The following is a 12,399-nucleotide window of genomic DNA, read 5'->3' as shown; positions in this document are numbered from 1 at the left end:
AATATGTACAGAATTGAAAAAATGACATGGCTTATTGTACCCTTTAGAACAACAAGAGGATGATCTGTTCCACCAAGTGTCTGCAACTGATGAGATAAAGAAGACTCAAAGAAGATACTGTCAGGTACATTGTTAAGAAGGTTCCCTGCTGCTACCCATTCACTTTGTGCTAGTAGTCCTAGGCCCAGCATGGAACATGAAGGGGGGATGCAGTCCCTACCCCAGATATCTAAAATATATTAGACAGACAAGACAGAGATGACTGAAAGATTAGAACAAGATTACACTATATACCTACAAGCTAGATAACTCTAGCACAGGGGTGAAGGACCTTTTTTTGCTTTATGTGGCACTTCCTCACATGTCAACAACCTACCCGTCAATTATATGACATGTTACATGATTGACAGGTAAGGGTCCTGCCCACTTGCAAAAATCCTTGCGTCCAGGAGGAAATGAAAAAAGGGCCATTTTGCAAGCAAAGGCCTTTTCCCTCATGCACTCTGCCTTGGCTTGTGAAAACTCTCTTCCTTTCTTTCAATGCTCACAAAAAGCACCTTCCTTTTGGCTTGCCTTGACTGTGGTGCCTGCTCATACAGCCAACGTGAGAAGAAGTTAAGCTTTGCTTATCAGCTGAGAAGTAAAGGGTTGCAAGTACCTGCCAAGGCAGAATTGAACCCTGCCCATCTGACAACCAGCTGATGCCACTTGGATTTGTCAGCAGATTGACTGGTGGGCATGGTTTGTGGAAAATAGCCTGGTTGGCCAAGATTTGCCCCACCTGCTGCTCTAGCAAATATTCAGTTCAAGAAGTAGTCATTCACCTTTGATGCCACTTGTTTAAATACTCTTCCTTCCCTAATGATGGTTTCTTAAGGTATGGAAAGATTCCTGAACTATAACCACCACCATCAGTCTTGATGTATGTCCTGCCTTTCTGCTTTCACATTAAAATAGAGTTTGGGCTTAGAGCAACCAAACCACTATTGGGAAGTAATGATTTAACCTTGGCTTCAAATTGTGAGGTTTTATTTGGAGATAAACCAGAAGTGCTGGTTTGAATGCAAAATGATTTCATTGTTTGTTTTGTTCATGGAGGGAGGAGTCAAGTGGGAGGGTTACAGCTGTATACACAGATGCTTAGCTTGTGCACAGCCTAATTCGTTTAAACATAGTTAATGACTTAGTGCTGCTTCCAAACATTGTGGAAACTTGTGGGCACCTCTTAAGGCCATTATACGACTGTGCTGTGCTTCCCAGCCTGGAAAAAACAGTGCAGTGGTATTAGGAATATGGTCACATGTGTTTGCCATTCTGCTTCTGTCTGTGGGTATATGCTAATCTCTGCAGAAGAATGCATGAGTGAGTGGGAAACTATGGATATACTTAAAAACTAAAAAACAAGCAAATACCCAAAACACTCTTAACTCCCTGCTTATGTTTTTTTTGTGGGGGGAATTTCTTTTAAAAACAAATTTAACCCTAAAAGCTTAGGTTAAAACCATAGTTATCTGTCTTCTTATTCCCAGATGCTGGAAGATCTGAAGGACAGTCATAAAGCTCAGACTAAGGATTTGGACAAAGCTAGGATTGAGACCCAGAGCACTCAGAAGGAACTTAGTCATGTCAAGTAGGGAAACACATGTTATGCTGTATGTGCTTCACTTGATAGCTGCCCGTGGTTCGATGCAGGATTGAGACGTTCTTGGTTGCTAAATTATTACCACTGTTTCTCTCATTCAAAAATGGTGTTGTAGATGGTTGCTGGTAGACAATTGTCCACCAGAGGGCCGCCTATTCATTGCATTAGCCTCCAAAAACGCAATGATGAGACAGGAATCTTTGAAGGTGCTGCAGAAGGCTAGCAGTTTGCTTTCTTCCCAAACCAGACTTCCCTAATCTGGGGCCTTCCAGAGGTTTTGGACTAATTCCTGACCAGACAGGATGGTAGCAGGTTGAGGAAGGCTGCCCTCGTCACCCAATGGTTTGGATGTTTCCCATCCCCTTCTCCCTATAGCCACTTGACACCCCGGCCCAGGCCCAAACAACTTCTGTGTAGGGTCAGTTCTTCATGAGCAATGTGAAGATCAATCCTGGTTTGGGGTGATTCACCCATCCCACATTGCTCAAGAGGGCTCCTGACCTCCCAGAGTGACTTTTCAGGGAGCACAGGTGGCTGGAGAAGGCAGGAAACTTTCCTTCTGTGAACTTCCTTATGTTAACTTGCGAACGAGCTCAGTGAATTTGATGATACACTTGGTGCTGTTTAGAGAGGGGTTTCTATCAAGAGAGCTCACAGACATGCCACTTCAAACATCAGCTACCTCTGTCCACTACTTCCTGCTTCTGTCCCCTTTGATTGAGATTAAGTATTTGCTTTTTTGCCTTGCTGCATTTTATACCTTTTGCCTTGAACTGTAAGAACCTAAGAGCCCTGCTGGTTCAGATTAGAGGTCTGACTGGTCCAGCATTGTTTTTGCAGTGATCAGCCAGTAGGGATGGGCAGAGATGTCGATTTCAGTTTCCTGTTTTTCCATACTTAAGTTCAGTTCTTCACATTTCTACATCAGTTTTCATCTCCCCCCCCCCCCGCAAAAAAACCCTCATGAAAATTAATCAGAGTGTTAGTGTGATTTTATTTATTAAGTAATATGTACATTTTATATGCAATGTTGCTTAATAGAAACATTTTTGTATGTTATTTTCCATAACATATGCATTCGTATGCACACTTTACCCTAGTATGTGCATTTTTGTACACATTACTGGCCTGGGGAACTGCATTGCAAAAATTGGAAGAGTACAAATTGGGAAAGATGGTTGGATTTCAGTTCTCATATTTTTTTTGGAAAATTTGAATTAGATAAGGTTGCCTTTGAGAATGCAAAGTGAATTGAATTTCTACCCCAGCCCTATGAACCAGATGGCTATGGGAAATCCACAAGTATAGGGCATGAGTTTAATAGCACTTTTCTGCATGTGGTCTGGGACTGGAGGTAGTACATAGCCATCATGACTTAGTAGACATTGATAATCTCATTCATGAACTGCTTGGATCTTATAAGAGGGGATGTACTGAGTGGCACAGTACATGTCCATTTCCTAGTATTCATCTCTTAGGAATGAAAGAGCATTCTCCAGCAATTATCACCCAGGTTCACAGAACCTGTAGTGACTGAGTCACATTATAGTGGTTTGAATTCAGAGCATCAAACTCTTTTCTCTCTAGTTCCTCTTATTTCCCTGTCTTCCTCCCAAACCTATGAATGATTCTAAGTAAGCAACACCAGAGAAGCCGTTGAATATATCATTGAAATAAACTCAGCTGCTCTGTCACTGAAGTTAGTCATGGCTTGCTTTTCATTAGCTCATCAAGCATTTCCATTTTCACTGAAGGCTTGATTATTTCACTGCCTATGGATACTTTTGGACATTAAGTGAATCGCACAGAGCTTGACTGTGTCGCTCAGGTTTATGAGGTGCAAGAGTGCCTCATCTCTTATAAATATGTTTCTTCCGTCTGCACTAATAATTTCTGTGGGCTTTTGAATTTGTTTTAATCAGAACTACAGTTACTGACCTAAAAGAACAGGTGAAAGGTCTGCACTTGGAGGATGAACTCTACGCTGGTCCACTAAGAGAGAAAAACCTCCGTTTAAGTAAGTGCTTGTTCTTAGAACACCTGACACTGAGAGCATCTCTGATTAGGAAAATGGGTGCACATGGGAAGTGTGGCATGAGGGCTCATTTTGCTGTAAGTTTGTGGACTGAGCAGCTGCTGCACATCCATTTGTCAGTCTTGTTGCAAAATAAGCACTCAGATGCATGAAAGAGTATTTGCTTTTTGCTATGGATATATTAACTTGTTGAAGGAAAATATAACATTGTGTAAAATGGCCCTCATTGTACCAGTGTTGCTTCAGCACAACCCATTCAGCACAACCCATTCAGCACAACTCTCATCTTCAGCTGTGAAATATTCTGCTCCTGTAAAATATATACATGGTCAGAGAAGCAGTTCGCTTTTCTCAGTTTTACTCATTTTGGGAGGAATTCAGTGTCACACTATATCAGCTTACCAGGTGGAACGATTCTTTCTCTCCTTCCCCCATGCCCTGACCTGGGGCTTCTTCCAACGCTGCTGAAACCAATTGCAGGAGTGCTGGGGGAAAAGATAAGCCCCTTTGCACAGGCTTCCACTGACAGGACTTGTAAGGTGAATCCTGCCCTATGTATGCATGACACTTTTCACAGATAAACCCAGGTGCCAGCCATATTTTAAATGGAAATAATAAAGCTCTTAATTAGAAAAAAAGTATACTGGCATTGCATACATGGTCTTGTCTTGAATCGTTGGGACTTTGGACAGTAAGGGCAAGCTCAGTTATTTACTAAGTTGTAAACATTGCTTTGAGACAAAGCTCAGAATTTTAAGTGAGCTGCTAGTCTCCCTAATCTGCCTTGAACTTTGTCCCCTAGGAAAAAAGAGAGTTTTGCTGCATGATGCTACCTTGTCATCCCTTCTCAGTGACGATTCAGCCTCTGAGTTCAGTCTCACAGATGTCAGCTCAGATGAACTCTTTAGTGAACCAGAGATTGCACAACTTGCTGGTGAGCCTGGGTGTAACTCTGAAATATTTACTGAAACCATTACCTAGTGATTGCTCTGGGGCTGTGAAGTTTATCTCTACAAGTTTTTATTTTGAATTGCAGCATTGCCAGAGTACCCTGGAAGAGGAACGGATTGATACTGAAAATACTACTTGCTGTGTTTACTTTTCTTCTGTTTCTGAAATAGCAAAGCCCATATTGCACCACATAGAGGAACCCTCAGTTTTGAGAATAAAGGGATTAACATTCTCGTCAGGGGAATTCTTACCCTATTTCATTAAGATGCTTAAGATTCTTGTGCACAGATTCTCTTTAAACCTCTTTGCATTTTGCTTTTTCTCTACCCTAATCCTAGTGACTCAGTCTTTTTGAAGGAAGCTGCTACATTTCTACTGTGTTCTGTTCTGGTGCCCTCAAAGTGTTTTCAAGGATCTTTACTAGAGCTGTTTCCCTCTGTAGAGTTGTCTTTTACCAGAAGATTTTGCACATCTAAGCTCATGCCTAGGGGATGAGCCAAATACAGTGGTACCTCGGGTTTACTTAATTCTTTCCGAAGGTCCGTTCTTAAACTGAAACTGTTCGTAACCTGAAGCACCACTTTGGCTAATGGGGCCTCCCACTGCTACTGCGCCACCAGAACACGATTTCTGTTCTCATGCTGAAGCAAAGTTCGTAACCCGAGGTACTTTTTCTGGGTTAGCGGAGTCTGTAACCTGAGGTTCCACTGTAATCCTTTGGGTTTTGTAAAGGAAAACCAATCACTCCATAGTTGGGTGTTTGAAGACTCTTCTGAAGCTCTTGACAAATGGGTTTGACACTACTTGTAATAAATATGAAAGGGAAGCTTATAGATATACTCACTGCTGGCTCCACGGTGATGCTTGTGGATGATCACATAAAAGACTTAACATCTGTACATGTGTTGGTCCTGGAAGAGAACACTTTGTTTATTAAAATTTTAACGTATGGAAAAATATGGTGCTGCATAGTAGCTCAGAAAAGTGGTCTACTAGTTTTCTTTCAATCTTTTCATTTTTTTAAACTTCCCCTCTTTTTTTGAAAGCACTTCTTTCTAGCTTATTAATTCTATACTGTTGAATTGCAAAATGTTATAACAACAACCACAAAATAGTCAGCTAATTACTTTGTATTGTACTTGTAGATGACAAGATTTCCATACCAGGCTTGAAGCTGGAAAAGAAGACCCCTAGAGGGGCAGCTGGTGGCACGCTGGACACAGAAGACCTCAGCAGTGAGCTGACTGACACTCCTCCTGAGCTCAACTTGAGTAACCTTTAAAACTTCACCTAAGGATTGCCTCATTCTTTCTAGTGAGAAAACAAATTAAAGAGCAGAGAAACATACGTACTGTTCTCACACACACTCAGCTGCCTTTTGTACAGATGCAACATTGAGGTAGAAGGACAGTATTAACCTCAACCTATGACCTGGTGATATTAGCACATGCAAGTATGATGCAGGGGGCTGAAATCATTTGAGAAGGGTGTGTTGTGTATATATATGTGTGTGTGTTTTGTTCAGAGATTTCCCAGTGTCCCTTTCTGGAAAAGGAACAATTGCATTGCTGGTCCCTGCGGGTGTGATATGGATGGTATCGGCCAGCTTCAAGGAACTGATTATTCTCAGCACTCATAATTTGCAGTGTTTAAATATTGAAATGAAATATTGAGACTGAGCCGCAAGAGAAAATATTCTGGTAAGCAATCCACTTTACCCCAGATTCTGTCAATTCAGGCTTCCTCAATCTCAGCCCTCCAGATGTTTTGGGCCTACAACTCCCATGATCCCTAGCTAGCAGGACCAGTGGTCAGGGATGATGGGAATTGTAGTCTCAAAACATCTGGAGAGCCAAGGTTGAGGAAGCCTGTGTTAATCTGTGTCACGGTGCTTGCCACACAACAGCTCCTGATTCAGCACTAAGACAAAACCAGCAGTGATGGGAACAGTCCACTGAAGAAGGGAGCATATAGTATGTTAAACTCCTTTGGCAAGTCACTGATGTGCCACATTAGCAGTTGACTAGGATAGACTGGCTGTGTGATAAGAAACCTGTGGGGAGCATTCTCTTATCTGGGAAATACTTTGTGCAGCTAACTTTTTTCCCCTCCTTGCCAGTTGAACTGCTGGTGAACTATGATTTCCAGTGACCTAAAGTGTTCTGAGTAGTAGTGGCATTAGTGTTTCAGAATTTTGGATCAGGTGGCAAAGCATAATATAGTTTCAACGCATTAGTTAAATATCCTTCATATCTCTGGTCCTTTCTTGGAATAAGACCAGTAGGAGCAGAACCAAAGAGTCTTGGTTGCCTTCTCAGTTTTCAGAACTTTATTGAAACAAGATTACACAACTGAGCTTAAAAAAGACTTTCAAACTAAGTTAGAAGCTCACATAGAATGAGATCCATCAACCACTTGCTAGCCAAGACATATAGGAAAAATGCATATAGTAAAATCCTGGTGTGGTTTTTTGGGGGGGGGTTTTTGAAAGGCAGCTGTGGAATGCTGCCATTTTGAGCAGAGGAGTATTGGGACAGGGGCCATGTGACTGCCAGCTATTTGTTTAAAAAATGCCCCCTAACTATTCTACACATGCTCCAGATGCAGAAAACCTGTGGAGGGCAATACTTAGTGGAAACAACTCATGCAAGGAAAACGTTAAGTAGCTCCCATTACTCCTCTCCTCACACTTGCAGCCTCCACATTAAAAATAAATAAAAGGGCTTCATTGCATTAATTTGCTGCACAAAATATACCTTCTGCCATAGCTTTGTTGGTGGGGAATCACTCACTACCTGGGGGCTACCTGCTGCTCTTCAGCACAATTAGGATAATGAGAATGTGACTGTTGGCTTGCTTTTTCTTGCCTTGGTAGTAAGTTGTACTCCATACCAGTGAAAAGGGCAGCCTGTTCACCCACTGTATTGAGCAAAAGTGATCCTGTCTACCTCAACATACTAAAATTCTTAAAGTTATGGAGAAGATATTCACGTCTGGACTTGGTAACTCTTGTAAAAACTGGAACTATATGACGGACCTGGATGAGTAAGTGTTAAAAGCTTTCCTGCACAGTACAGTTATTCTGAAACTCCTGGTCTGGACTTTCAGAAGACTGCGTGCCAGTTTACTGATCTGGAATTGCATCAATGGCTGCTGTTTCCTCCCTTGTCAATGCCTGAATTAAAAGCTCAAACCTGTTACAACTGATAAAGTTCCCCATCTTATTCAGACAATATAGTGTAGCAGCTGGAGCTTGTGTGTATAACATGTTAGAACATTAAGTAAAGTGTGTCTCCTACTACCCCCCCCATCCCACCCCAAAATACAAAACCAACTAGGGAAGCCTGTGTTAAGAGGAATCCCTCAAAGGGCCATATGCAGTAGACAGCATGTCCAATTTCAGGGTAAAAACACTTCAGAAGGAAAAACGATTAAAGGCAAGGGGAGGGGAATTAGCCCACAGGGGATTAAATCAACAGATGCTCCATTATAGTTCAAAGAGTGCTGGCAAGCAGTGATTGCTCCTAGAGCTTATTAGTTCTGGGCTGTTCATAACACACTGGTTTGTTTTTAGGGCTGGAGAAATATAGGCCGAGAAGTCTTTAATTAATGACCTCTAGACAGCACAGTTTGTCACAAAGCATGTAACTAACTGTATTTGTGGGACCAAATCGTGTGTATTCGCCAACAAATTTGATGCTGCTCAGCTGATGGAACACTGGGTTTTGCTGGAACTTAAACTTTTTATAAATGGAAAGGAATAAAAAATTGTGGTAACCAAATTACTTTTCAGTCTGTTCTGATTTAGTCTGTCTTTGCATTGTAATCAACTATTGTAGAGAATACGCACACAACTATAGGATAGTGCTCATGTAGAACTTACATTATATTATAAATTTTAATTTTACTACTTATTGTAGAACAAAATATTAGCTCTTTAGTCCAGTATCTTGGCATGTATTAGGACACATTCTAGTTATGGAGGAAGCAGCACTGGCATATGGGGAATATACTTTAGGAAAGATGGCTCCTTATGGGCTGTCTTGCCTCTGCCCCAAACTTCTTTGTTGCCTGTACTGCAGTACTCTGTTAATATGAAGAGAGAAACACAAGAAGATGCCACCTGGGGCCGCTGACCTATAACAATGTCAAAACAAGCTCATTGCTGCTAATGAAGGACGAACTCAGCTTTGTAGGGGAATTTGAGTAGAAGCAAAATGACCCTTGATGCCCATGGGGCAGAAAATACTAACATTTTAGAACAGTTTAACTGTAAAAGAGGCCTGTCCAGGAAAGTTTGAAACATATAGGTTGCGTTTTTGTTTTGTTTTTTGCTTTAGTGAAAGCAAAATCTAAAGATGAGAGCTGATAAGGTTAATGGATGCAGCAGGCATATTTCTCATCTAAAACTTGGCTGCTAAGCCGCTGTTAGGGGGGAAAATGGAGCTTTTCATGAGGCTAGTGACCTTTTAAGCATCTTTAAAAATAAAACTTAAATCTGAGTATGCGTATTGGCTTGAAATTAAAAAAATCCCTGTGGTTGCTTTTACTAAGTGATGTCATAATAATAGCCTTGTTATTATGTAACACCATGAGGCTAGCTAACCTAGATTCCAGTGCTTTGACTTGCTGTGCTTTAAAGGTGAACTACAGAAGAAGAATACAATTTGGGCTTGCAGGGAACCGGACTGAACCATAAAGTATCAAGGGTATTTACATTAATGTTAAGTTATCCATTCAACTATATAACAATAAAGAGCATTCTCTCAGGTTCCTTCAGGGACAATAGTATGTTGTCCTCTTTAAATTACCTTTTAAGGATCTTATAAATCTGAATTTATTGTTCACGTTTTATACTGTATTTTATGCTATTTTTTGTTGCATCAATTAAGTGTTTTAAATTTATTGTTAGCCGCCCTGAGCCCGGTTTTCTGAACCAGGAATGGCAGGGTATAAATAAAAATTTATTATTATTTATTATTATTATTATTATAAACAACTTTCTCAACTGCATCTCTCTCTGTGCAAATTGAATCTCAAATCAATGCTTCTAGAGACCAAAGTACTTAAGCAGCTCCCAAAAGACACCTCTTCATTTTGGCAGTGAGTATAGCCTGATCACACAAGCGAATGACGTAGTTGGAATGGTGAGAGTTGCAGGGATGCTAAAGAGGCAGTGTGTAAAAAGGGGTGGTCCACAATCCCTTGCACTATGATGCAGGGTTGGTAGGATACAAAGATGGGCTTGTTCAGGGCAGTCACTTGGCTTGACAAAATATGTCTGGCCAGCACTGCCTGTAAACTAACAGTGCGGTAATGTTACTTTAAGCCCAAACTACACTTTTTTCCAGAGCAATAGCTCAGGCCTGCTTCACACATTATATAGTGATGAACATTTTGCTGCCATGTGTACATACAGTAGGAAGTCACAGTTGCTCCTGACTCCCTGCATCTGTAATGCATGAATAATGTAAAATGAAATGGGCTGTTCAGCACTATGTGTGTTGTGTTGTTCTGCTTTTATACCACCCTTTAAAGAGCTCAGGGTAAAGCACATGGTTCTTAAACATCTCCCCTTCAAGATGGGCAACAAAAGTTTCACCAGTTTGCATTTGTACCCATAAAGACTGGCAACCCCTGCTCTAGATATACCTGAAGTCCATGTTCACCTGCACTGCTGTAGTTGACTCACACTAATGTAATAAACTGCAGCACACTCCTGTGTGTGTGCCTATGCAAAAGCAAGTTCTGCTGAGTTCATTGTGCCTTGTGCCCAGAAAATTGGGGATAGCATTGCTGCCTTGTACATTGTTAGTTCCCCCCACCCTCACTCATGACATAGCATGGAACTTGCTTTGCTGACAAACTTTTCCACTGGCCATTAAGAGTCTGGGACCTTTCAGAAAAAAACTAGCTTCAGCGCTGGCTGGCTTTATAGGCACCATACAGCATATAAATATGGCCACTATTTTATTGTTTTACCACAGACACATGAACGCACACTTCCACAAGGAAGTGGCTTGGCTTAGATTTCTTTTTATCTGGGTTTGTGCCCCACCCATTTTCTAGCTTCAAAGGTAAGCCGCCGAGATTGATTTCTAGCCTCTTCGTAATGAACATAATTATGCAGCCTGGAATGGTGAAAAAAGCAACAACCCAGAGGAGCTATCAAAGGCTTGTGCTGCCTTCAAAGGGACCTCTAAGGATCTGGCACACTGCCCATTGTGGCTCTGTCAAACAGACTCCTTGCTTGTGCAACGAAACCTCAAATATCGTTTGGGGGCTAGCCCCTGGGGAACTGCAGTGTTAACATTCATTCAGCTACAAAGCAGAAGGGTGCAGCTTTGCAGGGGCAGAAGTCTCTGAGGCAAGCCTGCCCAGGAACTTCACTCTTTCTTTGAGGCCCTCTGAAAACAGAGGGAGGGGATGAGACTCTCTCTCTCTCTCTCTCTCTCTCTCTCTCTCTCTCTCTCTCTCACACACACACACACACACACACACACACATTTAGCATGACAGAGTATGAAATAGCCTCCCTGCAGACTCGTATGTCTCTGCATCCCCCTTGCCTGCCAGAAGGCAGGCTTTGAAAATACAGTTTTGTTTCAGTGGACGTTCTGTTAGGGTTAGTGCAAGGACTTTGGGTTGTGTACGGAGCCTGCATCGATCAGTAAGCAAATGTTGTCTCCCTGTGTCATAGATGTTTTAGCTGAGATTCCTGCATTGCAGGGGGTTGGGCTAGATGACCCTTGGGGTCCCGTCCAACTCTACAATTCTATGAATGTGCTTTCTGCCTAACAGTTATCTAGCAAGCAGGGCTGCAGTCCTTGACACACATTAGAGTGAGCCCTATTAATGTCAGTGGCACAGGCTTCAGACAAAACAAACCTGAATAGGGTCACACTATCAGCATCTTTCATGGGACACAGGTGGCGCTGTGGGTTAAAGCCTCAGCGCCTAGGACTTGCTGATCGAAAGGTCGGCGGTTCGAATCCCTGCTGCGGGGTGCGCTCCCGCTGCTCGGTCCCAGCGCCTGCCAACCTAGCAGTTCGAAAGCACCTCCGGGTGCAAGTAGATAAATAGGGACCGCTTTCTAGCGGGAAGGTAAACGGCGTTTCCGTGTGCGGCTCTGGTTCGCCAGATGCAGCTTTGTCACGCTGGCCACGTGACCCGGAAGTGTCTTCGGACAGCGCTGGCCCCTGGCCTCTTAAGTGAGATGGGCGCACAACCCCAGAGTCTGTCAAGACTGGCCCGTACGGGCAGGGGTACCTTTACCTTTACCTTTATCAGCATCTTTCAGGCTTGCTTGGGTTTATTCTGGATTAGTCCATCAGTTGTGGCTACAAGTGCTACTCACTTCTAGAGCAGTTCTGCAGACTTCAGGGGGAGCATTTGTGAAACCCCTTTCTTAGGGGCATCACATGGAATACTCAACTTTCTGCAGGCCTTTGAAAAGCCCAAGAGTGTGACACCTTGAGTTTTAACTGCGGAGGTTCTCAAACTTCCATCAGAGGTAGCTTTCCTAAGTAGATAAATGTTTGGGGTACCCCTATCTTGGAATGATGGATCAAGAAAAACCCAAGTTCTTAGAACTAGTCCCTTTAGTCACAGTGAGATTCCCCTGCATGATTGCCCACTGAATAAAAATTCCCTTTCACAAATCAGATGGTGTTTGTAATGATTTAAAGAGTAACCTTTAGAGCTTTTTCTTTGTTCCTGGCGTGCTCTCTCTAGCTCCTCTTTGAATAATCTATGCTGTTCCTTATTTTAT

General features: G+C 42.3%; 1 protein-coding gene across 1 annotated transcript; it reads left to right on the top strand.

The window, feature by feature from the left end:
* Positions 1-25: 25 nt before the first annotated feature.
* On the top strand, positions 26-5,975 carry LOC309372420 (uncharacterized protein). Its single transcript, XM_081916014.1, has 5 exons — positions 26-124; positions 1,530-1,630; positions 3,565-3,659; positions 4,480-4,611; positions 5,774-5,975. Exons 2-5 carry the CDS (start codon positions 1,530-1,532, stop codon positions 5,908-5,910), a joined length of 465 nt encoding a protein of 154 aa, XP_081772140.1. The 5' UTR covers positions 26-124; the 3' UTR covers positions 5,911-5,975.
* Positions 5,976-12,399: the final 6,424 nt, after the last annotated feature.

Source organism: Podarcis melisellensis (genome assembly GCF_964234715.1).
Source record: "Podarcis melisellensis genome assembly, chromosome: 6".
Lineage (NCBI taxonomy): Eukaryota > Metazoa > Chordata > Lepidosauria > Squamata > Lacertidae > Podarcis > Podarcis melisellensis.
The sequence above is the reverse complement of the archived record's forward strand: the minus strand, read 5'-3'. Positions and strand labels throughout refer to the sequence as shown.

Coding starts and splice junctions, on each gene's coding strand:
- LOC309372420 (XM_081916014.1), top strand. CDS start 1,530: ATGCTGGAAGATCTGAAGGACAGTCATAAAGCTCAGACTAAGGATTTG. Junction 1,631..3,564: donor AAGGAACTTAGTCATGTCAA/GTAGGGAAACAC, acceptor TGTTTTAATCAG/AACTACAGTTACTGACCTAA. Junction 3,660..4,479: donor AGAGAAAAACCTCCGTTTAA/GTAAGTGCTTGT, acceptor TTTGTCCCCTAG/GAAAAAAGAGAGTTTTGCTG.